The 25,586-nt window shown below is 48.4% G+C and overlaps 1 protein-coding gene across 3 annotated transcripts in view; it reads right to left on the reverse strand.

Annotated features, from left to right (window-relative positions):
* Positions 1-25,586, reverse strand: part of RFTN1 (raftlin, lipid raft linker 1) — a 187,348-nt gene that overhangs the window by 156,124 nt on the left and 5,638 nt on the right. For all 3 annotated transcript variants that reach the window (XM_037143962.2, XM_037143964.2, XM_037143963.2), the window contains exon 2: positions 14,047-14,199. In XM_037143962.2, coding sequence (XP_036999857.2) covers positions 14,047-14,191 — 145 coding nt within the window. In that variant the 5' untranslated portion in view covers positions 14,192-14,199. The remainder of the gene's footprint in view (positions 1-14,046; positions 14,200-25,586) is intronic.

A 25,586-nucleotide genomic window follows, 5' to 3' on the forward strand; every position in this document is an offset into this window, starting at 1 on the left:
TGTAAAAGGGTATTTATCTGTGGTAAGACATGTCTTATGGGAACCGATTTCCTTACCACTCTGCATCTTCTGTTTAAAAACAGGATCTGTTCTGGCACATGTCCCAACCAGAACCTCAACTTAAAAGTCATGCCACTGACTTCCTTTCATGACTCTTAAAAAAAACAACGACAACTCTTAGCAGTTACAGAAACTAAAAACAAAAGTGAAACATGGGTAGGAAATTAGATAAATTCACAGTGCCCAACCATCGCTGCTGCCCAAACTGAAATTAAATAAATACATACACACATATTCTCCATGAGGACTCTGCAATACAATTTATTAATGAGTAGTGAAAGAAAACAGCAGAAAAGTATTTAATCTAATAGTCTGGAAATTATATTGGAAGAACAGATGGTTTCACAGAGGTCGATGCTACCTAGTGGAGCAAGGAGCAATTTTCTAGGAAAGAAAAATGTTTTCATGCCCTGCAGCACACGCTATTTTCAGCAGAGGAGGTGTCTATATTCAGCACAGGATAAACTCTGAGCTTGGCGCATTGACAAAACTGGGAGTAAGTGGCAGCCATCCACACGTACCCAAGTTCAGACTGGGTCTTCCAAATCTGAGCTAGAGGTCAAACAGCCCTATTTTAAAACCAGCAACAAATGGAAGCCAACTCTGTACTCCACTGGGTCATTAGCCAACCTTCTTGACCTTGGCAAATAAGGAAAGTGGTTCCCAGCAAGTGATAGGCAGCGTGATCTCAATGTAGTTTCCAACCCCCAGGCCCCAAGAGACCTGGGCAGCAGCGAGATGGACGGGCCACGTGGAGCAGGAAGACCCAAGTTCCTGCTGTGGCCCTGTAAGGCAAGCCCGCCATGTGACCGAGCCTGCCCATCCACACGACAAGACTAAAAAACCACCTCTGAAGCTTCAAAGATCACGGAGCGAAAGTACGTGAAGCTGCATGACAAGCCATCCAGCACAACTCTCAGTTGCTATTCTCATGCTCACAACCTATAATTCACCAAATATATGGGTAAGTTCTCCCTAAAACTGAGCTCTATTGAAGGGAAGGCCATCTCGGTTGGGGTCTTTGAATGACAGCTCAGAGCCCACTGAACCTCAAAGACCTATGGTGCAGCCAACATTGCATAGGAGCAAAGGATTTGGAGAAGGCAAGTCTCGGTTCTGACTGCAGCCCCATCACACATCTGCTGTGTGACAGTGGGCGTGCTGGGTAACCTCTCTGAGCCTCATTTCCTCATCCGTAAAAGCAGAATCCTCTGAGGATTAACTTATACTAATCACGGCATGCAGCTCATCAGCTATTATCACTGCTGTTACTGTTACAATGTTAAGATTATCCTCATCACCCAAGCCTGTTGCTCATCACCCTCGTCACCTGCAGGGATTCTCGGCACGTCCAGGTGGGCAGAGGGGCAGCCCTTCTGCTGTGGAGACGAGGGGCTGCAGCTGGAGGATCCCCCCTCAGGGATGACCTTACAGCCACCCCTCTAACTCAGACCTGGGGGACCCTCTGCCTTAACGCTATAACCTCATGGGCTACTTTGGGGCTTGCTTTTATCCATCCACCTCCTCCCTTTCATGGCCCCTGACATTTTGCTTTAAGATTGATTTGTTTGTTTGTTTTACCTGAAAAAATAATGCCATCAACATCAGTGACTTTACATTCGATTCTGCTGAAGAGCTGCAAATATTAGAGATGAATTTGTTATGTTCTAAAGCTGCAGGTATCGTATTTAGAGAGGTGATAAACACCTCATTACAAATGGCAAAACAAACACTTCAGGGCACTCGAGGCTCCGTCTGAAGGAACCCCATGGTCAAACCCACTTTAAACCAACAATCTTTCTGTAATTCAAATAGCCATCTCATGTCCCCGGTTCTTTTCCATGGCTTCCTATGTGGGGCTTCCCTGTAAAGGGAACCCATACCTGAAGGCACCTGCAGCTGCGTGGTGCTCCTAGCCAACTCCCTGACGCAGCACCGACTCAAGCTCAGTCCCTTAATGCTTGTGCTAGGTGCCGACTCTACGTCATTCTATGGGGCCTGATCAAGCTGGCAAGGCAGCGCAAATGAACAGAAAAGGGGTGTAGGGAATAGAGGCGGTGGAGACCTAATTAAGGCAAAGTCTTCCAAAAAGAGGCAAGGAATTGGCTGGATCACATGACTGTCAGGGCCAATTGCAGCTGGCAGACCTGCTTCTACGGGGGAGTGGTTAGAGACAGAGTGATGGGCCATGTAACCGACAGTGAGGTCCATCTCCATGTGGGGATGTATGTGCCGTGTGTGCTGGCCAAAGCCATAGTTCCCAATGCCCCATAAGGCCTCCTGCCCTGGCCAAGTGGCAAATGCACAGATACTGAATAACCGAGGCCCTAGCCAAGAAGGGACTGTCTCCAGACCCTAGATGACTGGCCACAAACTTCTTGGCTAGAAAGAAACTGTCCCATGGACCCACCTCTCATCCTTCTTCCTTCAGAGGAGCCCAGTAACCTACCAGTCAACACTCACTTCCATGCACATAGCCTCGCATTCCCAAATCCATCCCTCCCTCCTGTGCCCTCCTCTGTCCCCCACCCCCACAGTGGCCCATCATCCCCAAGGGCGGGGCTCTCGGAGCAGAGAGCCTGGAGGACGAGAAGCTTTTCCTAGACCGTGAAGGAGAGCGAGGACCCTGACACACCATGGGGGTGGGCAGGAAGGGCAGCTGTCCACGTGGAGAAGAGCACGTGCAGAGGCAGAGGGGAGTGGATGCACGGCTCCACTTCAGGAACAGTGAGTAGGTTCCTGGGATCCCTGTTGGGAGAGCGGGGTATGAACGGATAGGAGGGAGCCAGCTCCAGAAGTGGCGGCTTTCCTCTCGGACTGGCACGTAACGCTTTAGGGTGCCCTGGGGGGCTGGGTGACCACTGGGGACAGCTGGGTTTCAGTGGCAGTGGAGATAGGGAAGACTCAGATAAGGAGGATGATTTTGGCTCCGGGAAAACATTCACTGCCCTGGGTCTAACCCTGTAGTTTTCAACGTGGTCCCCATCACAGCAATGGCAAGTGGCAACAGTGTCTGGGAACCTGCTAGAAATGCAGAGCCCCGGCCCCCAGCCCAGACCTACAGAATGTCAAATTCTAGGGGCAGGCGCTCAGCCGTCTGTGTCCTAACAAGCCCACCCAGTGATTCAGATGCTGCTGAAGTTTGAGAACAACTGTTTGTACCGGAGCATCCCAACCGACACCATGTCACACATGCTCTCAGCACGCAGGGGAAAGAAAGCAGCCTTTAGGATGTGGGGGCCACCTGCAGGAGATCCACACAGCCCCGGGGGCTGATGGGAAACAGAATCTCAGCCTTTAGGATGTGGGGGCCACCTGCAGGAGACCCACACAGCCCCGGGGGCTGATGGGAAACAGAATCTCAGCCTTTAGGATGTGGGGGCCACCTGCAGGAGATCCACACAGCCCCAGGGGCTGATGGGAAACAGAACCTCAGCACGCGGCCCCGCTGGGGTACCCAGTCGGGGAACCACACTCATGCCAGCCACCTGGCCCTTCACAAATGCATGCTCACCCGTGCTCAGCCACGCTGCACACTGGCATCATCCGCAGTCTCGAAAATACTGTCTGCGTCCCCTTCCCCAAGACCGACCTAACTGGTCTGGGGTGCAGCCTGGGCATGGACATCATTGAAGAAAAGTTTGGGAATCACTGTGTCAATCAGTATATATTTAAGGAGTATGGCCTGTCCTTCCAAACACATTACAAACTACTTCACAGCAATAAATTAGGAGCTGGTCATAGCATACAATTAGGTGTGAAAGTATTTACTGAGTTTATTTTATACTTTAAAAAAATTTCACACCAGCCCTGGCCGGTGTGGCTCAGTTGTTGGGCATCCTCCCACAGACCAAAGGGTCGCTGGTTTGATTCCCAGTCAGAGCACGTGCCTGGGTTGGAGGTTCGGTCCCCTGGGGCGCGTGCCTAAGGCACGCAATCAAGCTTTCTCTCCCACGACACTGTTTCTCGCCCTTTCTCCCTCCCTCTCTCTGAAATCAAAAATTTTTTAAAAAATTGCACCAGTATAATTTTTTTCCTTCTATCTCCATTCAGATAAAAGAAATTTGCACTCTACCTGGTCTTTGAAGGCTCTCACAGTGTGATAGTGTGATCCCCAGACCGGGAGTATCAGCATCGCTTGGGAACTTGTTACAAATGCAGAGTCTCAGGCCTTGCCCCGGACCTCATGAACCACAAACTCTGGGGCTGCAGCCGGGGATTCTGGGTCTCAAAGAGTCCTCCAGGTGATTCTGAATCACTCTCAAGTCGGCAAACTATTCCTTCAAAGAAAGGATTCATCCTAAAGGCTTGTAGTCTTTCTCTGAAAGTGAGCATTATTTCGGATGCTATCTTTAAACCTGCTTGTCTGCACCCCCTTCCCAACCCATGAAATCCACAGAGCCAGGATTTATAACTGGCCATTGGGCACCCACAGTCTTAGCCACAAAACAACTCAGTCTGTTAATTTTTAGACATCAATGTAAGTTGTGATCCTTCTTCTTATATTAGTCTTTTTTCCTAATTGGGAAGAGAGATGAAAGGGGCAACTTACACAGACAATGATTATCAACTGCTTCTGCAGCTGTGTTTAGGGCTCCAGTGGCCCAGACTGGAAGTTCAATAACAACTGGACCCTGAAATGATCGGTTGCACAATGTGCACGTTTCGAGGCCTGGATGTTGTCCCCTGTTATTATCACGACCACCCAAAACTGACATACAGAGCTTAGGACTAAAATGCCTGCAGCCAAAACCCCAGTATGAGCCTGGTCAGCAAATGCCGAAGAAAAATTCCCAAAGGTCAGCTCTTAAAGACCTCCTAGACAGGAAAACCACAAAGATGGGAATTTAAAAAATGTGGCAAAGAGAACTGATCCTAGAAGTGGTAACGTGTGTCACGGGAGTGCTTTACAAGGAGGAATTTGAGAAGAACCAGCTTGAAGGAGACATGCAATAAAGCATGAATTCCTTTTCAACATTTTCACGGTGAAGCCCTTCCATTTAGTGTAAACTCACCACAGTGGGCAGGAGGTTCAGGGACCAAGAGAGCCCCAAGTGAAGGGTCCTCTGTTTGGTAAGACGACCGCGTGTGCTGCAAACATGCAACCGCCTGGAGGCCCAGGACGAGTTCCTTTCATAACATCTCCAACCTCAAGATCTCAATTTCCATATACCTTGGAGGTGACTCCACCCACCTCATCTGGTTGTTGTGAGCTGGTTTAAAATGAATTAATACAACACTGGGTGCTGAATAAACAGTAACTCTAATTATTACATACAAAAAGATGAAGCTACCACCTCTCGCACATTTTTGGAAGTGTAGAATGGTACAACTACTTTGGGAAACAGCTGGGCAGTTTCTTACAAAGGTAAACATACGCTTACCAAACAACCCAGCGATTCCGCTCCTGTGTATTTACCCAACAGAAATGAGAACATATGTCCCCACGAGGCTTCTTCACAAATGTTCATAGCAGTTTGTTTGATAATAGCCCCAAACTGGCAACAGCCCAAATGTTCAACAGGAGAGTGATTAAACAAACTGTGGCAAAACCAAACAATAGAATATTCCTCAGAAACAAAAAGAAATGGGCTCTTGCAACAGCGTGGGTGAGTCACAGAAGCACTGTGTTGAGTTAAAGAAGTGCGAGAGACACAAAAGAACCTCTACTGTGCGCTTCATTCCTACGTTAGTCTAAAAGAAGCACAACGCATCTGCCACGAATCAGTGACAGGAAGCAGATCGGCGGTTGTCCAGGGCAAGGGCTGGGGGAGACAGATGGGAATGCTCCGCGGAGATGGAGCCATTCTGCATCTTTAGTGTGGTGGTGGTTACACGGGTGTTTACACTGATCAAAACTCATGAAACCATACAGTTACTATGGGCATATTTCATTTTAGATAAGTTATACCTCTATACAGTTATTGGAACAAATACTCTCAGAACCAATCAATAGACCTGACAGGTTGGCATTGAGCTTCCTATCGTGTTCAGTACAAGAATTCTGGGTGAAGAGAGTTCAAACACTGGTTTCAAGGCAATTTCTTCATTCAAGAAAAAAGAGAGAGAGAGAGAGAGAAATATGATATCTTCCCCATGGACCTTAAAGCCACTTGGATGATTGAGCGACCATGTTATGTGAAAATGCTTTAAAGCAGAATCAAGAGTACTCAGCTGTGTGGCCCTCATGCCAGCCAACCAGGTGCCCAGCAAATCCCATCCTCCTCTACTAGCCACTCTCCCTCACCTGCCAATCAGACCCTGGGACCGAGTCCTAATCCATCTTGACCCCGCCCACTTCTCTGGTCCCAGTTGCAATGTGCTCCACTGAGAATACCTTCACCTATTGCCTGATCATTGCAATGACTTCCAAATGGTTTCCTTTCCCCCAGTTACACCTTCCACCCTTCTTCATTCTAAACCCAGACCGGGCTTTCCAGAACATGAATTTGACCAAGTCACCTCTCCCCACTTAAAAAACCTCAGTGCTCTTTAGAGGACCTAGACCCCTCGATCCAAGACCTAAGACCTTTAGTCATCGGGACCCCGCTTACTTCTCCCAAAGGCCAGACCCTCACCAAACTGAACTGCTGCCAGCTCCCATGTGCACATTTTGTCTCTGGGTTTCGGTCCCTCCCATAGGTTTTCCCTTTTACCTGAAAACATCATCTCCTTCCACCCTCATTCTTCCGCCCGGCTAACTCCAAACCCACCTGCGGATGTCAAGCCTTCCTCGACATACACGCCCTTCCAAAAGGACTAGGGGTTACCATGTCCCCTCTTCCACCATCACTTTAGCACTGAGCACTACAATCACCTGGTTCTTCATTTTAAAGAGACTCTGAACAATCTAAACAAGCGGACTAAACCATTGAATTATGTCCCTTCGAAATTCAAATGTAAAAGCCCTAACCCCCAACGTGACTGTCTTTGCAAAAAGTAATTTAAAGGACAACATAAAGGGGAGGGACTCTAATCCGATAGGATTAATGTTCTTATAAGAAGAGACATTACAGAGCTCGCTCCCTCTCTTTCTCTCTCTTAGCTACGTGAGGACACAGCAGGAAGATGGCCTCTGCGAGCCAGGGAGAGAGCCCTCACCAGGAACCAACCACGCTGGCCCCCTGATCTCGAACTTTGTACCTCCAACTCTTTCTACCTTTAACCCTGAGAAAATATACATCTGTGGCGTAAGCCACCCACTCTGTGATATGTTGTTCTGGCAGTCGAGCTCAGACAACCGGGATAAACCTCCTGTCTGGTTCACCCTTACGTCCTATAGGACACAACACCCTGGCCCCAGATAAGCATTCAGTAAATATTTGTGGTAGCGATGAACTGATTTTCACGGTGCCAGGAGAACCCCAGGGTCAACTTTCACAATAAAACACAGTACATTAATCTGAATTACAGCTGTGGGTTCAGGATTCAGGAGGAATGTGAATTGTCCTCCCTTGAAAACAGACGAGAGCAGCCCAACGGGACGTCCCACGGTGATGGACCTGCTCTCTGTCCGCACCATCCAGCAGGGCAGCCAGGGCCACGTGCAGCTGCTGGGCACCTCAAGTGCGGCTAGTGTGGCAGAGGAACTGAATTTTAAATGTTACTTAATTTAAATTAATTATGACATTTAAGTAGCCACACTGCCAGTGGAGGCAGAGATGGAGCTCTGGGCGCTGGCCTCATCCAGCAGATCACTCGCTGTGCCGACTGCCCCCAGCACCCAGCACATGCAAAGAGCAGCCGGTTCTCGTGCAGCCAACACAGGTGGTGTCAGAGTGGCCCTAGCGCAGAGAAACTGGCAGATCGCACACATATAACGGGACAAACAAGGCACCGTTCTGCAGAAATTGCAACGCTTTACGGGCCTCCATCTGCGGCGAAACCCATCAAAGGGCAGGTTCATCCCTTGGTGCCCAGAGTTAATTGAAAATATAGGGCCCAATCGAATCGCCTAGAATTGAGATTTTTGGCAGCTCACATGCTTCACTGTGAGATTCCCGCTGTTGCCTCCGCCAGCCCTACCAGCAAAGATGCAGGTTCCAGTTTCATCCACAACAGCACCGAGCGCTAAGCAAGGCACAAACAAAGCAGTGTTAACTGTGATCTTGAGGTTTTAAAGGCGCACATGGTCCCCTTCCTGTCTAAGCCACCAGGCAGAATTGGGCCAACACCCTCCCCCCTACTTATAACTTGTTAAAAGTCCGATGAGCATCTTATTTGGGAAAAATAAGCAGATCAAGTACTACTTAAAAATCTCCTGTGGCCAACACCATATGGAAGAGAAATATTCTTATGTTCCTCTCAATGATAACGCAAGTCTCCTATGAAGAATGTTCTAATTGGTGTTAAGGCCTATTTGTCTAGCAACTTGTAGTTTATAAGGAAGGCCCAACAGCTTTGATGCCCAAGAGGCCTAGGTTCAAAATCTGCCCTAGTCACTTCCTACCATTGTATCTTTCAAAAAGTTACTTAACCTCTCCGAATTTCTGTTCCCTCAACAGCAAAAAAGGCATAGGGTACCCATATACCTCACCATAAACTGTGAGCACAGAATGATGTAAGAAGCCACACAAAGACAAATGTCCACAGCAATTTAATTTGTAAACACCAAAAACCGGAAAATGACCCAAATGTTCATCAACAGATGAACAGGAAGACAAACTGGTACATCCATAAAAGAGAATACCACTCGGTGATAAAACAGGAATGAACTACTTGTTGGGAGCCACCCTGCCTGGTTTCAGGAGCTGTAACCACCCCCATGGCTAAGGCTGAGTGAGCGACCTTCAGACCATAAGCCACTAAGGAGACAAAGCTTATCTCCCTGTCAGGAGCGCCACTTCTGCTCCTTTTTTCACAACTGACCCCCGATGCTTGATCAGTTAGCCAATGACAGGTAAGACTCCCCAAGGGGGAACGACCTAAGACAGGCACGATCACCTAGAGGCCCCAGGGAAGGACTTGGGGGGCTATGGAGAAAGGGGGTGATGGACCCTTGCCCCTCAGCTTTGACGAAGCCTGAGTCCTCAGTCTGTCTGCGAGAAATCTCCAAGAATTCTTTGGTTATTGCATCCTCTGCCTGACTTAAGCCTGAAACAAGGACAAAGGACTGTGCAGCCCTGTGCTGGAAAGGGCAGGCTCCCCAGGTGATCGGGCCTGAGAAAGGATATGTAAAATTCTGTGAAGCCTGCTTTGCTAAGAATACTCTTAGTTAAATGATAAAGGTCTGAGCAGGAAATGAGTTTGCTTCCCAAAGTTTTGTAGACTTTTAGCTGATAGACCCTGACTCAGAAGAAGCCCTAATAGTTCTTTGTATGCTATCTATCGTTTGATCCTTACTGCCTGACAATGATTAATAAGTTGTACTTGTACTCTTGCGCAAAAAAACCAATGAAAGCCTGTCTAGGCAAGGGTCAGCGTGGCCTTGAGAGAGTGGCCTGCCCCCTTTCCTCCACAGGACTCGGTAGTCCGTGTGAATTTGTCTCGAATCCCATCCATAACAACACGTACACTGCAGGACAGTGCCCATGTCAACTGGTGCCCAAACAGGGACCTGAGGATTCAGGACCTGCTTCAACCCAGAGGCTACCGGCCGTTGTTGTGGACCACACACCAACTTGGTTGGAACATGCACATCAGCCCAGGTAAGGGCTGACCACCTCAAGTGCTGTTCGGGAATGTCATAGGGTGTGTTGGATTATAGAGGAATAGGGGTTTTCTTCCTAGGTTGCCCTCTCTTGTGACCACTTTGCAACTGCACCTTCTTCAATAAGCAGGAGCCTTGGTCCCTCTCCCAAGCATTTGCCAACTAGGTCTAGGTTTGGAGAAAGAGCAAAGACTTTCCCTTTAATCAGCCCTAAGAACAGCAACTAGTTACAGGGCTAACTACAAGCATATCAGCAAATTGTTTCTTTCAAGCCGCTTCTTGCAGCCTTTTTGATGTTGCCTTTTCTTTCTGTCTGCCTGCATAGAGAAAAGCGGATAGTGAATGAGTGTTTCATTTTCGACGGGACTCTGAAGGTCGCTCACTCAGCCTTAGCCATGGTGGGTGGTCAAAGCTCCTGAAACCAGGCAGGGCGGCTCCCAACAACCACTGACACACGGAACAACATAAATGAATCTCAGAGTAAGTAAGCTGAATGGAAGAAGGCAGACCAGACGACTTATAGAAAGTTCTATAAAGTAAAATCAGTGGCAGAAGGCATGACAGGTCAGAAGACTGGCTGTCTGGGAACAAAAAGGTCGGGCAAAAGGAGGGATTGCAAAGGAGCAGGAGGAGACTGTTGGGGTAAGAGGAAGGTTCTGCATCCTGATGAGATGGTGGTTTCACAGGCTAACACTGTAAATACCTGCAGTGCAGCGGGCTTAAATTATACTTTGACAACGTTGAGAAGTCAGGGGGAAAACCAGGTCAGGAATATAATGCCCCATCGTAGGACTTGGCACATCGTAGGCTCTCGACAAACGATGGCTCCATTCTGGAGCAATAACACATAATCCCGTTAGAACCTCTGGAAAAGAACTTGAGAGGCCGCCAGGGAAACGAGTCGGCATCCGCAGCCTTCACTCGAAAGGCTTCCTAGAACCCGACTAGTTGGACACACTGTGCTCAGCCAGAGAGTGTGAACGAGAAAGGAGACCAGAAAGGTGAGCCAGGCTTGCTCTCGGCCCCAAGAAAACCCACGTGTAATATATAATGTAATAAAGTGTCATAGGATGATCCTGACAAACCACTGACATACAGAAAAAAGTAATTCTGACAGGATGGATGTCAAGAAGCAGCAGGAGTCTGGTGAGCAGTGAGCGGGTGGGGCAGGCCCTGGGCTCGTCAGGAAACTGAGAAGTGAGGACCCTGGGCAAGGGCAGGGGGGGAAGCAGACAAGGTCAATACCACAGCACATGTCTCCTGGAGACCATTGGGGGAGGGTCCGCAAAGGGCCAGACCAAGCTGCAAAAAGCCCTGAGCACCAGCAGGAACCCCCACTTAGCCAGCCATCCAGGGGAACCAGCCACAGGGTTCGGCATGAACCGATTTGTGTTTGGCACAAACGGGTCCTACCTAGAAGGCCACTGAGCAATTTGTTGAGAGTTCTGACATTCATATCTTTCAACTCAGTAATTCCTACAGAAATAATCAGAAGTATGCACAAATATTTATGTCTGGCATGGCTTATCACAACATTATTTATAACAGCCAGGAGCCCAAAATAACTCTAATATCCACTAAAAGGAGACTGCTAAATAAATTATGGTATGCTGAACGATTAAATCATGTATGGCCATTAAATCATACGTTGGGAACATGGAATGACGGGAGCCATGCCTCACTATAAAATGTTAAGTTGCAAAAACGCAGGATACAAAAATATACTTTGAGTATTCATTTGACAAATATTTATTAACATCTACTGTGCGCCAGGCATTGTTTTAAGTACTAAGACAGAGCAGAGGATGAAACAGACTCAGTCCCCACGCTGCGCTCACGAGGACGGCTTCCAGCTCCTCACGAAGGGAAAGTGGACAACAAATACAGAACCAAATAACGATACGCAAAATACAGCAAGTCAGATGGTAAGAAGTGCTGTGGAGAAAATCAAGAGGAGAAAGGGATGGGGGATTGGAGGATCCATGGAAATTTTATTTTATTTTTCCCTGCTTTTTAGAGAGAGGGAGAGAAACGTCGATGTGAGAGAGGAACACGGGATGGCTGCTTTCTTGCAAGTGTCCTGACCAGGGACTGAACCTGCACCCTTCCAAGACAATGCTCCAACCAACTGAACTACACTGGCCAGGACTAGTTCGAAGTTTTAAAAAGTCAGAGAAAGTTCCACAGAGAAGGGGGTAAGAGTCTGAGTGAAGGGTATGTCTGGGAGGACTTCCAGGCAGAGGGAACAGGCGGTGCCAAAGCCCTGAGGAGGCCCAGGGACTTCTAGAACCATCAAGGCCCATTGGCAGAACATGCAGCACAAATGGCAGGAGAACGAGGACAGAGGGAAGCCAGGGTCACTTGAGGGGGGGCACGGCAGGACCGTGAGCAGAAGGGCAGTGCGAACGGCAGGACAAGGGCCGATGAAGGGAGGTCAGTTGGGTTTTTAAAAATGTTTTTCTAACATTTTATAATGGGTGTAAGTTCATTTCATCATCAGAAAAAAGGCAATGCAATCAGAAAGAGCACAATGCAGAAAACTGTGGGTGCTTCGAGCGGAGCACACAGACAGGGAGGTCAGGGAAGTAACTCAGATTGTGGGTGAAGAAGCAGCGAGAAGACAGGAGGTCGGCACCGATTAATCTCGTCAATAACAGAAGAAATAAACCACAATTTTATATACACACATGTGTATGTATATAAAGACTTGCCCCATAATTGCAGCACCTTGACAATCAATTTTTAACATCTCCATATATTTCCTTCCAATCTTTCTTCTTATACATGCTTTTGGTTTTTTTCCTCAATCATTCTAAATACAATGCCTAGAATGTTGTGAGCACTCAAATACTCACTGAACAAGTAAATAATGGATAACCAGACGCTCCAGATAATTTTGCATTTGGATTTGCTCCTGTTGTATCAGCTCTACCACAAGCATGTTCAGAGGCAGCTCTACCAGGCGTGGGAATGGACACTGTGGCTGAGGACAAGGCCTGGTCACAGAGGACGAAGGTGTCAAGTTCAGCTGTTTAGGAGGATGGTGGTGACATTACTCAACACGGGCGCCAGTAGAAAGCCATCGGATGAGGCAGCAGCTGGGGGTACAGTTTGGGGGACTTGGAGGGATACACAGAAGGTGTCCGCAGAGACACTCAGCTGGCCATCCCTCTCCGGACTCTGGAAGCAGGTGGGGCCTCACTCGGCCTAGAGGTGGTCACCACAGGAATGGTCCAAGAGGGGGAAGAGGAGTGGCAGTAACACTGGTGACCCTACTATGTGTCACCCATTGAGCTCACCCCTTCTAACTGTCACAGCCACCCTAGGAGGTGGATATGCATTTTCTCACTGGACAGCTGAGGATGCTGCAGGCCCAGCTACTCCACAGTCAAGCTGGGACTCACACCCGTGAGCTAGAGGGCTTGTCCCACAAATTCTCTTTCTGTTACTGGAAGCTTAAAACACACTCAAAGCCCAGGGAGGAAGTGTCTTAAGATGCTTTAGTTTTGTAGCGCTTGGTTTTTGCGCCCAACTTCCAGGCCCCCCGGACCCTGCTGCCCCAAAAGGAAGAAGGCTCCCTTCTTCCGAAAACACACTTCACGTGTTCTCCAACCTACACTGACCCCATGTTGAGTTTTTCCCCGTGAGTATGAGTCTTCTCTGTTGCCAGGCGAGCAGCCCCAGGAAACCTTTTCCCCAGAGGCCCAGCCCCATACTCTGCACAGTGAATAATGGTCAGCAAACACTCCGGGATGACGTCATGGACCACCCCACCTGCCAGTCACCCCCGTACCAGTGGGGCAATGGTAGTGGTAGGTGACCCGGAAACCCTCCGGCTCAGGCGAGGCAAAGCCAAGCCCAGATGGACAAGCACCCCTGAAAGGCAGCAGAACAGTGGGCAGATGAACTTGGCTGGATGGGCAGACGGTACCGGTATCAGATAAGGCAGATTTCCCTTTCCACGTGGCTTGGCATGAAATGCAGTCTGCAAACGGGTTGGCCCATGGGCCAAATTCAGCCCACTCAGGTGTACCAGTTGGCTCACATAGGGTTTTAATTTGTTATCATTTTAATTAGTCACTATCTTTTAAAATGGGAAAGGGTTTTCCATGAAAAATCTGGATTTCTGTAACAGTCCTCTTGGGATAGGTCCACCCCTTTCAGTTTCCCACAGCCCGCCCCACCCTGCCCACGTCCCCAGGAGGTCCCGGTCGGTCGCCCCACGCCCCACACTGACCAGGCAGCCTCAGCTGAAGACCCTGCCCAGGGCGGGGCTGCAGTGTGAGGCTGGGCCCCAGCGCACCGGGCACCAGGAGCGCCAGGGTGCCTGTACTCACCGGCACTCAGGGTCGTGAACTCCAGGAAGCGGTATTCATAGGACACATCTATCTTGGTTTCCACCTGAGGCCTCTTCAAAGTCGAATAGATATTTCCAGGCCGTTTGTCATCACGTTTCTCTAACTTGTTCAATCCGCAACCCATCTCAGCAGCTGCCAGCAAAAGGGGAGGAGGAGGGAGTTGGAGAGTGACGTTTTTTGAGATTTTGTTTTTAAACACCATAGCATAAAAGACCTCATCGTTTCCCTGAAGAACACATTAAGGACCCCAGCCATTATAGTTACTAGAGTATAAGTTAATCTATGGCCCACATACCAGATGACCTGTGCTCAGCACCCAGGCTGGCTCCTCTTCTCAAGATATCACTATCAGCTATCCTGTGATTTTTTTTTTAAATGTCACCCAAAGCATACCTGCTCTATAGCTTTTTTTAAAATCTGAGGACAATACTACCTCAGAGTGTCTCAGTTCCACTATGACCTGTATATGTGATTTTAAAACGGGACCTAAAAAGCCATACAGTGCATTTTAGTGCCAGGCCACCTTCGAGAGAGAGGGGGAGAGATGGGGGAGGGAGAGAGGTGTCGCCTTCACTGTGGCTGCTAAGAGAAAATAATAATTTGTTGTTACAATTTCCAAACTCCAAAGTCCCTTCTACCCTCAACAGTAATTATTTAGACAGGAATTTATATTCATGAAACATGTCTGAAAGAAGATGGTAGTACTTTTATGGGCCTTGTCTACAGGTCCCCGTTTTTCCTTTTCTAGACCAAACCCCAGGAATAATACCATGCTTCCATGCTCTTACGGAGTCATTTTAGACCAACATAAAAACTGGCTGAACGCTAATAGCAGGGCTAGAGAAATTGGAAGCAGAAACCCACGTGCATTCGAGTGAAGATGTGTAGCCACAGTTTGAAAAGAAAATGGGAAATGTTAAAACAATGTGCATGTTGGGGTGGCTGAGCTTTCCGTCTTCCAGGGGGTGGAAAACAACGAAGGGTCTTCGTTTATTTGAGCAGAATGACTTTCACGAAATGACTTGTCGCCCCCTCCCCCTCCCCAGACTTTGGGGGGAAGGCATTTTCCTGTTGTGCGCCGCGCATGACCGATGCTCCCCCCTCCCTGGGGTGCTGGTGCTGCCATCAGAACATATTTCACAAAAATTTTCACCGGCCAAGAATATCACAAACAGAAACGTGGTAACCGCTTCCTTTCAGAGATAAGAATTTCCTTTTGCTCCATCCATTCACAAGGTACCCAGCTTCCTAAGGCAATTTGGCAAGGTCCAGAAAAAACAAAATGAGCCTCAGAAAAGGTGTGGGGGGGAAGAGGGTGGCGTAGCGACAAACCAGGCTCTACTTTGCAGTAAGTAAAAGAAGTCTAGAAGGATGGATGAGAACAGGAAGGCTTACTTATGCCTTAATAAGGGAACATTAGCGTCCAAAGGGCCGGAGCAGACATGATTTATGTGCAATCTGCATGGACTGATTACTTGTAAAATACTCTACTTCTGCAAATTTAATGGCTGATTTGTACAGAGGCTGCATATTTAACTGCTAAAAAGCAAGTCGGCTGGCATCTGCTTGGACAAAGCAGAATGAAAATGGAGAGCAGAGGTTCCTAAGTACTGGGGACCGGGTAGCCCTGCTGAAATGAGCACTGTTACCACCAGAACAGAACCGGAAATAACCCAAAGGTTCACCCAGTCACTCATTTCCTGAGAAGGACGGAGTGTTTGAGAATCTCCAAGAAGAAGCCTCTTCTTCAAAAATCCTCCCATTCTTGGGGAGATTCCTCCCATCCTGTTAGGGAAGTCCTAGCATTAGAGACTCACTCCTTTGAAACCAGACTCGCTCTACCACAGCATCTCTTTGGAAACTACAAAAAACTCCATGGGAAGGGCAACACACTAAGCTCCAGGTAGCCACTCACACTTTAGTCTGATTAACAGTAATTTCTTCTATTTAGGACTGGTTCCCTGACAGCAGAAAAAAAGGAGGAGAGGGTTACCCAGATGAGTAAGAAAGACTCAGGCAAGGCTGGGCAGGTGGTGGTGGAGGGGTGCCAAGGAACATTAGAAAAACTCCCAATTTGAAACTTTGAGTTAAAGTTTCAATCAGACCGTCCCAAACTTGAGGTCTCTGCCAAGTTCACTCCAAAGGGCACTGTGCTTGTTTCACAGGATATGACGCAGCTCTAGGCAAATCATCTATGCAACCAGTCAGAGATAAGATAAACAGGACCAAACGGTAACAAAACTGTAATATCGGTGAATCTGTGGTGTCTCAAATGTTAGAGACTCATTTCTCTGGCGTGTGTGCAACCCTGGTTAAGCAACTGCTCTTACAGCACAGATCTCCCTGGAAAAGGAGACGTGCTAAGAAGTTGCTGGCCACCAAAACCTGAGTGTGAACTCGTACCTCTCATTCTTTTGTGTCCAAGACCCTCCTGGCACACCTGCGACCCTCTTAGTTCATTCCTTCATTCTTCCACCAACGCCCACCCCCGTCAAAACAGAAAAGACTTTTATATCATTCCAAAAATATAGTGACTATATTCAGTCACTTCTGTGCATAAATAAGTCACAAAAATGTAGCTTACAAAAAGAGGGAAAATAAGACACGATAATAGTGCCTTACCTTATTGTAGAGTTTCATAAACTTTACTGTTCAATATGGGAGGTTTCCAAATCATGTTCACATTAGAATCTCCTAAGATGCTTGGGGCAAAAGCTGGGTTTGGGCCTTTGAGAGGTGCGAAGGGTCAGGGGGACAGGCTTGCCGAAGCAGGCAAGATGTTCTCCAGTGCAGCAGCACGCATTCCCTCCTGCCGACCATACCCAGGCACATCTTCCTCAGGGGGCAGAGCCTCTAGCGAGTCAGGCCGAAGGTAAATGACAAACAGGATGGTTTTTAAACGCAGTCCCCAAACCCTCTGACACTGCTGTTACGCAGGTGGGGTCTACATCACCCTCTCTGGGCCCGGGCTCCATGACTGCTTGGCCAACAGGACGTGGCGGAATGGCACCGCCGGTTTCTGGATCCGGGATTTAAGGAACTGGGAGTGACCGCTGCCTGCGTTTGGGATGTCTACTCTTGGAACCCAGCCACCCTGCCGTGAGGAAGCCCAAGCAGCCCCAAGGAGAGGCCCATGTGGAGAGGAACCGAGAGCCAGCACCAACCTGCCCACTGCCTGGCCAGGGAACCCCTTTGGGAGTCAAGCCTCTGCCTCACTTAAGCCACTGACACCGCACGGAGCAAAGACAGACTGTTTCCTTCAAGACCTGCCAAAACGGAAGATTCCTGAACAAAATACACCAGTATGGCTGTTTTAAGCCTCTAGATTTTAGGGTGATTCATCATGCAACCTGTAACTCACACCCCAAGTTTGCCCAAAATGACCCCGGCCAGCTGCCGTCTTGGTCAAGCCCCTGGGGGAGCTGGCCTGCAGCGAGGGGCCCTGATTCAGCCGTTCACCCGTGGGAGGATATCTAGTCTGTTTCCAGTTTGGGTGGATGCATAGAGCGGCTACGAACCTTCGTGGAGAGGTTTTTATGAGGCATAAGTTTTCTCTCTAGGGTAACACCTAGGAGCGGGATTGCTGGGCGGCAGGGTACATGCAGGGTCCTTTCAATGAAGAGCAAGTCCCTTTACACACTCAGGGCGGCCAGATGCTGACTCCACCAGAGGCATGGTGGAAGATGAGACCCTCTTAGGGACCAACAGACTGGCCCCTCCACCTCCGGTTCGCTCTGCAGCATCAGCTCACTGAGTGAAAACTTGAGCAGAAGTGCCACTCACAGTTACTTCTCTTTTTGTTGTCGTCTTCTGCTTTGTAAAGGACACATGCTAAAATCACCTGCGTGTAACGAAATGTTCCCAGTGCTTTTCCACGGCCCGTCCAACCGCTACCGTTCTGCACCCTCCAAATTCCTATAGTCACTTCACACTGATACCTACTGTGAATCAGGTTATAGGTTTTATGTGAGTTGATTGTTGGATAAGCTTTCCAATCATTTGGAAGGCTTATCTGACAATCATTCGGAAGGCTTTTTTTCCTTCTTTTTATATCGTTGTCTTCCCAGAACACATCCCTGGAGCCATGTGCACGGCGTGGTATCTTGGTAGCATCAAGGTACCAAGAAAAACCATGCACAAGGTCTTGAAAGGCAGCAGAAACAGAGGAGGTCTTTTCCCATCCCTGTGGTAAGACAGCAGGAAAAGAGCCGAATATACTTAGGCCCTGGCTGGTGCGGCTCAGTGGATTGAGTGCCGGCCTGTGAGCCAAAAGGTCACCAGATCAATTCTGGGTCAGGGCACATGGCACGGCCAGGTGGGGGTGTGTGAGGGGCAACCCATCAATGTATCTATGGCACATTGATGTTTCTCTCCCTCTGCTTCTCCCTAATAAATAAAATCTTAATTAATTAAAATTTTAATTTATTTAATGTTTAATTGATTTAATTAAATTGTATTACTTACATTAACCTATAATTAATAAAATATATAAATCTTAAAAAATATATACTTAGAGTTAACCGGCAGAAATTGGCTGAAAGCAATTAGGAACTGGACACGGACTAGGGAAGAAAATAAAGTTGTCCTGGGAAGTCCTGAGACTCGACTGCAATGAGAGGATGGACATTGGACATTGCAAATGACCAAGAAGCAAAGAACCCCCTCAAATAGTGACAGTCTGGAAAATCAGTTCTTTCTGCATTAAACCTAGAATGGGGTACGTCTTCGGTACATGGTGGACCAGCTTCGTGCAAAAATTGTCAGCTCCATGAGGGAGGGGATTTATGTTCCAAATGCACGCATGCATTCATTCAACGTGCACTTGGTAAGGTCTGCTTTGAGTCAGGTGCTCAACCAGGAAACATAAGAAGGGGAAGACCAGGGCCTGCCCTCAAGGAGATGCAAAGTGAAAGAAGGAGATGCAAAGTGAAAGGAGGAGAAAGACAGCGAGCAGAGAGACGCACCCAGAGCAGGGAGGCTGGCAGTTCGGGAAATCCAGGCGGAGTGCAGGGCACTCAGAGAAAACTGCTGTGACGGAAACAGAGAGCGCATCACCCAGACGTGGCTCAGAGAAAGCCGATGGGCAATGGGGCACGATGTCCTGTGTCATTTTAAATGTTGAAATTTAATTTTTATGTTAAAAGGATTTCTAATTTGTTTCTGAAATGCTTCCCAAGATGCCCATAAAACACTGGATAAAAAAAAACAAAAACTGAACACTTCAAAAAAGATCGCCTCCTTAAAGAATGGTTTTTCAGCGACGGTTTAAAAAACCTGAGTTTAAAGATTCATTTTTTTTCTACCAACTAGCATGCGCACATTTAAATGATGAGGGCAATAAATGTAGTTATATTTTCCAATACAAATTAGTTTCATTAAGAGTGAACCCTCATTTAGCACTCTTGCCGCTAATCTGAGGCAAACTGTAAAACTAATTTTAACAATTGCCAACAGCTCATGACAAGCAAGCAGAGACAGGACAATTATGGGCAATGATGCTGGGTAAGCTGGCAAACTCATTTTCTATTTCTACACCCATATCCCGTATTTGAAGACAGGAGTGTGTTTAGTCTCATCCAGTCACCCAAAGTAAGAACTGATGATCCAAACTGATAATATTTTACAGAAGAGGGTTGTCACTCTCGACCCAGAAATGTAAATGGAAACTTCACAATTCAGTCAACCGATCAGATGGTGTCAAGCGAAATCTCAGACAGAAACCCAAGGATAAGTAAAATTCATTGAAAGTGCTCCTGAATCGATGGTGAATAAAAGAACTATCTGTCTGAAACCGTGTGGTTGTGAGGGGCCACTCTTCAACATCTAGGTGTATAACTATATAAAAATCTACATTGTTTTTTTAGCTGGCAGACACAGGCCACGATGCTCACAGAACTTCCCTCTGGCTCACGAGACTGTGGGTGACGTTCTTTTTATGGTTTCCTCTATTTTTCAAGTTTTCTGTTGTGCATGCATTATTTTCCTAGTTGAAAACAGGAAGAGGATTATAGCTTGGCCCTCAGCAACCCTCTTGGTACTGATGAGAGATTCCTGCCTCACTGAATAGGGCTTACGTCTGTATAGCCTGTGGGATATTGCAGAAAGGAAGAGTGTGATGGCCAAGGCTAGGCTATAGGAGCCACGTGGGCTCTACTTTGCATTCTCCGAGATCGCTCAGAGAGCGGCCCTAGTAACCCTACGGAGAAGTCCCCAGGGCAGGGACCTGAAGCCTCTGCCCAGCACCCACCTGGAAGCACATCCTTCAGCTCCAGAATAGCCTTTGGCCCACCGATATTTTTTAAAATTTTTATTTGTTGATTTTAGAGAGAGAGAGGAAGGGGGAGAGAAACACTGCTTTGCTGTTCCACTTATTTATGCACTCATTGGTTGATTCTCCTATGTGCCCCGATCGGGGCCAAACCCGCAACCTTGGCATAGGAGGTCTGCACTCTAACCAACTGCGCTACCTGGCCAGGGCCCAGCTGAGACCTTAAACCACCACCTCACGAGAGACCCTGAGTTAGAACCACCCAGCTAAGCTGCTTCTGGATTTCTAACTCACAGAAACCCTCTGAGATAATAAATGTTTATTATTGTTTTCAGCTGCCAAGTTTGGGAGTAATTTGTTACACAGCAAAAGATAAGGAATACAAAGGGTATTTACATTATCAAAAGAAAACACTTGCTTACCACCCCACCCCACGCCCACATCCCAGCCCATTTCTTCTGCAGACAACCTTTCTGATCTCCTGCTAGTCTATGTCACAACCCCGCTCAATGAAAAGCCTGCCACTCCAAATGTGGTGCCCAGACGGGTGGCACTGGCATCCCTGGGAGCCTGTGGGAAATGCGGAACTCAGGCCCCACCCAGGCCTGTGAATCAGAATCTACTTTTCAAGAAGTGATTCAGTAAAGTCAGAATCCCAGTCAAGTTTGAGAAACTCTGAGCTATGACAACAGTTCTCAATCTTGGCTGCACCATGGGATCATCTGGAGAGCTGTTTTATGGTCCTGATGCCCAGGCATTTGGGGTGGGGACGGAGCACCAGTGTTCCTTACAGCCCCCTAAGTGGTTCTAACTGGCAGCCAGAGTGGAGAACCAACCCCTAGGAGCAAAGCCAGCCTTTTCCCCCACTCCTGGCCTCTCCAATCTCCTAGCACCCAGGCTTCAGTGGGGCCCAGGATCTTTCGTAAGCCTCTTAACCAGGGCTGAGAACCACAGTCTAGAAGAACGCGGCCCTGCTGACCCCCTTGGTTCCCCACCTTCCCAACTCCCGAGTCTCTCTGTAGCTCTGACGCTCCCTTCCCAGACTCTCTGCTGCCTCCCAAACACAGGTGCACCCCAACACCTCTCTCTCCAGCCTTCCTTCTGTCGCTCTCTTAATATTATTTTCATTATAAACCACCGACAACATATGGATACAGATGAAAAAAAGACATCTACATATCTGCTACCTGGATCTCACAAATGCTTCCATTTTCCATTATTTGCTTCACGACTTCATTTTGGAAGAAATATGACGTTTTGGGGAAGCCCTTCTGACCTCTCCTTTCTCCCCTACCCTTCTGTCCCCGCTCTGACTCTTTCAGTCCACATATCACACCCAGAACAAGACAAGGCAAAGGTTCTGAGACTCTCCAGTGGCACCTGACATGTAACAAGCGCCCATGGTGTCTCAGCACATTTTTCACGGCACTCCCTGGACAAAAAAATAATACCTACAGTTCTACTTACTAAGCAGTCACATCCAGACAACTTAATACTTATGTCCAAACAACGTAATAGCCTCTTGAAAAAAAATAGAACCCAGAAATTGAAAGAAAGAAACTTTCCCCTTCATTCTTACATTACCATGACGATGCCCTCATGGGATGGGTGCCTCTGCCGGACACTGAACAGCTTCTTAAACCTTGGAATCACCATTACCTGGTCCACTGTGGCTTTCTTAGCAACCTCCCAAAATCCAGCTTTGCGAAGACATGATGTCCTCAAAAGGAATGTGGTGCTGTCTCATGTCGAGATTGTGAACTACCTCAAGCTAGTAGTGAGTGTGGGGTCCAACACATCAAGCACCACTGTCTTTGCCTCGGAAATGCAAAATACCCCCTGCCCCTGCCCCCGCCCCCACCATGAGTTTCCCGTAGCACCAGGGGGTGCCTTTATACAGAGTTTGGGAACCTCCAATACACGTACTGTTGCATGTGCTCAAAAACACGGCATGGGTGCCCTGGCTCCCCCACGGCTCTCACAGCCTTTCTCACTGGCCTCACTTTCCTGTGGTAGGTGAGAACTCCAGTCGCTCCCCCAGCTCATCTTCCCTCCAAGTCTAGGTGGACACACACATGGGCCTGTTGCAGCACATTCCCCTGGAACTTTCCCGGCACTTCCAGATGAACATGCCTACCCCAAAGAGAACTCGACGTTCCTCCCCCTGGGTTTCTTGTTTCCGTGGATCGTATCGCTGCCCTCATGACACTCAGGCTCAAAGTGCCAGGGATCAGCCAGCTCCTGCCATCATCCTGTCCTTATACTCACCTGGCCAGGTGCCAAAGGCTGGTGGACGTTTTCAGTCCCACCACTTCCTTCTCAGGCCAACTCGCCATTCCAGGACTGTCAAAGGCCTTCCTCACATCCAGCTGTCCTTGGTCTCCCATCCATCTGACTCCTATTACCAGCTTTTGCCAGACTAACCACCCTGCATCGTGCAAGCAGCTCAAAGAACGTAAGTCACATCTGCTGCCAGCCTGCAGCCCTGAACCTCACCCCAACCTCCCTGCTTCCCAGCCCCAACTCCCATCGTTCCCCTTTCTGAGCCGTGGAGTCAGGTTGGACTAAGCCAGTGCCACCCTTTTATTCGATTCCTTTACCTCCACTGGACCCACCACCTGGCACTCTCTTCCCTTCCATCTTGACCCTCTGTATTAGGGTTTTCCAGAAAAACAAAACCTATAGGCCAGGGTGTGTGGGGAGGCAGGGGATCTCTATATACAGAAACTGGACAGAGAGAAGGTAGGGCAGGATTGCTTTAAGGACTTGGCTCACGTCACTGCGGGGACTGTCAGGCTGGAAATCTGTGGGGCAGGCCAGCAGGCCACAGATGCAGGGAAAAGCTGAAGCTGCAGAATTAAGTCCCAAGGCAGTATGCAGGCAGAATTCCTCCATCCTCAGGGGGCCTCAGCCTTTTTTCTCTCACGTCCTTCAAGTGACTGGATGAGGCCCACCCATATCCTAGAGGATAATTTACTTTACTCAAAGTCTACTGATTGAAATGTTAATCACACCTAAAAAAACACACCCCACAGCAACACCCACACTGGTGTTTGACCAAACACGAGGCACCACAACCTGGCCAAGCTGGCACATGAAAACCGTCACACCTTCCTTGACTGAGCGCCTAGTGCACGCAAGACACTGTCTTAATGCCGGGGACACCACGGGAAACCAGAGACAAAGTAATAACAACAACCTGGCCCTCGAGGACCTTACCTTCAGGAGCAAACGAGCAGACAATAAACAAAACTAAGAAACAAAGTTCAACTTTAAAAGTTGAATTTCAGCCCTGGCTGGTGTAGCTCAGTGGATTGAGCGTGGGCCTGCGAACCAGAGGACTGCAGTTCAATTCCCAGTCAGGGCACATGCCTGGGTTGCAGGCCAGATCCTAGCAGGGGACCCATGAGAGGCAACCATACACTGATATTTCTCTCCCTCTCTCCTTCCCTTCCCCTCTAAAGATAAATAAATAAAATCTTTAAAAAAAAAAGTTGAACTTCAAATACAGAAAAATAAGGCAGGGCACAGGGATAGCAAGCATAAAGGAAGGCGGTGCGTTTTTTTAAATGGGTGATCAGGGAAGGCTTCACCCAGACGGTGACATTAAGCAAAATCCTGCAGTTGACAGGGGCAGCCACGGAGTAAGGGGGATGGTGTGGCGGGCAAGGTGGCGGCAAGTGCAAACCGACCGGAACATTCCAGGGCCTGCCTGGTGAAGTGGGGCCGCAGGTAGCACACGGAGTGAGAGGTGTGGGAAGCAGACTGTGGGGGCCGTGCCGTGCCCGGTGAAGACTCTGGAGGGAACAAAGAGGGGAGGTTGGGATAACTGTAATAGCATAATCAATACAATACTTTTTTTAAAAAAAACTGTGGTGTTGCTCTGAGTGACACAGCAGCCCTGGAGGGTCTCCAGCAGGGGAAGACACGACCACTCCGGCCATGGCCGACCATGGAGGACAAAGACCAGAGGAGGACGAGGTGTGGACAGCAAATTCTGGCCATGTTTTGAAGGTAAGAAGTGGGATTTATTGGTGGACTGAAAATAAGACATTAAAAAAAAAACAGGGCATCCCAGGCTCCTCCAGGGTTTGTGACCTGGGCAACGGGAAGGCTGGGGTAGCCACCTTCCGAGACAGGCTGGCTGTGGGAGAGACAGACAGAAGGTTGTTTCGGGTACGTCAGCCCCGTCCAAGGGCAGGCGTGGGCGGGCAGCTGCAGGGGCCGGGCCGCGGTGCCAGCAAACTTCTCCGAGGCAGCCGTGGCATCTTCCCCGCCCCACCGGCAGCTCTGCCCAGTGCCCTACCCGACAGGCACACGAGGAGTAGGACGGATGCTCTTGGGTAAAGGATGGAAAGGGGCCTTTGGAATATTTGCCCGTCGCTCTCAAGTTCACCTTCTTAACCGTAGCACACAGGGCGTGGGTGCAAGCCTCTGGAGCCACATCGCCTGGACTCAAATCCCAGTGCTTCCACCTCGAGGAAGCAACTCAACCTCAGTTTTCTCAACTTTAACATGGGCATGACTGCAGGATCTACTGGTAGGGTAAGGATTAAATAAGGTAATAGTCAGCAGGGCTTAGAAGAGCTCGGGCACATAGAAAAAGCAGTATAAATGTTAACCATTACATTATATTATATACTTTTAGTAATATGTTTTATTAACTATTGCTGGCATGACTTGTTATCTACCATGAAGATCCCTTTTAATCTACCTACACCCACAATTACACCACACTGAAAACAGTGCTTATAAGGTGTCCTAAAACACCAGAAAAATCCCGAAAAGACTTCTCTAAGTTAATGAAGGGTTTAAATGAACAGTTCAATTCCTGCACGTGATATTCCTGAAATTCAGTGATCCCCCCGCTATAGTCAAGTTCCATTCCCCAGAGGCCGTGATTCACCTAATCTCTTTCCACCCAACTTCATGGATAATGCCTATTACAACAATTTCTCCAAATCCGAAGAATGTGGAAGCTATTCCGTAAAACTTGAGTGGTTCCTGAGAAAGTATTTCCTCAGAGTGAAATACAATGCAGGGAGTTTCAAACACACACACACACACACACACACACACACACACACGACACAGAACACCCACAAAGCGCAAGGGCTGACGGTGAAGGGGCCTGCCTGCCAACGGGAACCGGAGCGAGACAGTTTCGTTGGAAAAGCCAAAGAAAGCTGTCAGTGAAGTGCAGCTGGCTTCCTGGGTGAAGAAGGGTGGAAACATCTAGTATCATTTCACA

Source organism: Artibeus jamaicensis, unplaced genomic scaffold (assembly GCF_021234435.1).
Source record: "Artibeus jamaicensis isolate MK-2021 breed Jamaican fruit bat unplaced genomic scaffold, CSHL_Jam_final contig_519, whole genome shotgun sequence".
In the NCBI taxonomy this organism is placed as follows: Eukaryota; Metazoa; Chordata; class Mammalia; order Chiroptera; family Phyllostomidae; genus Artibeus; species Artibeus jamaicensis.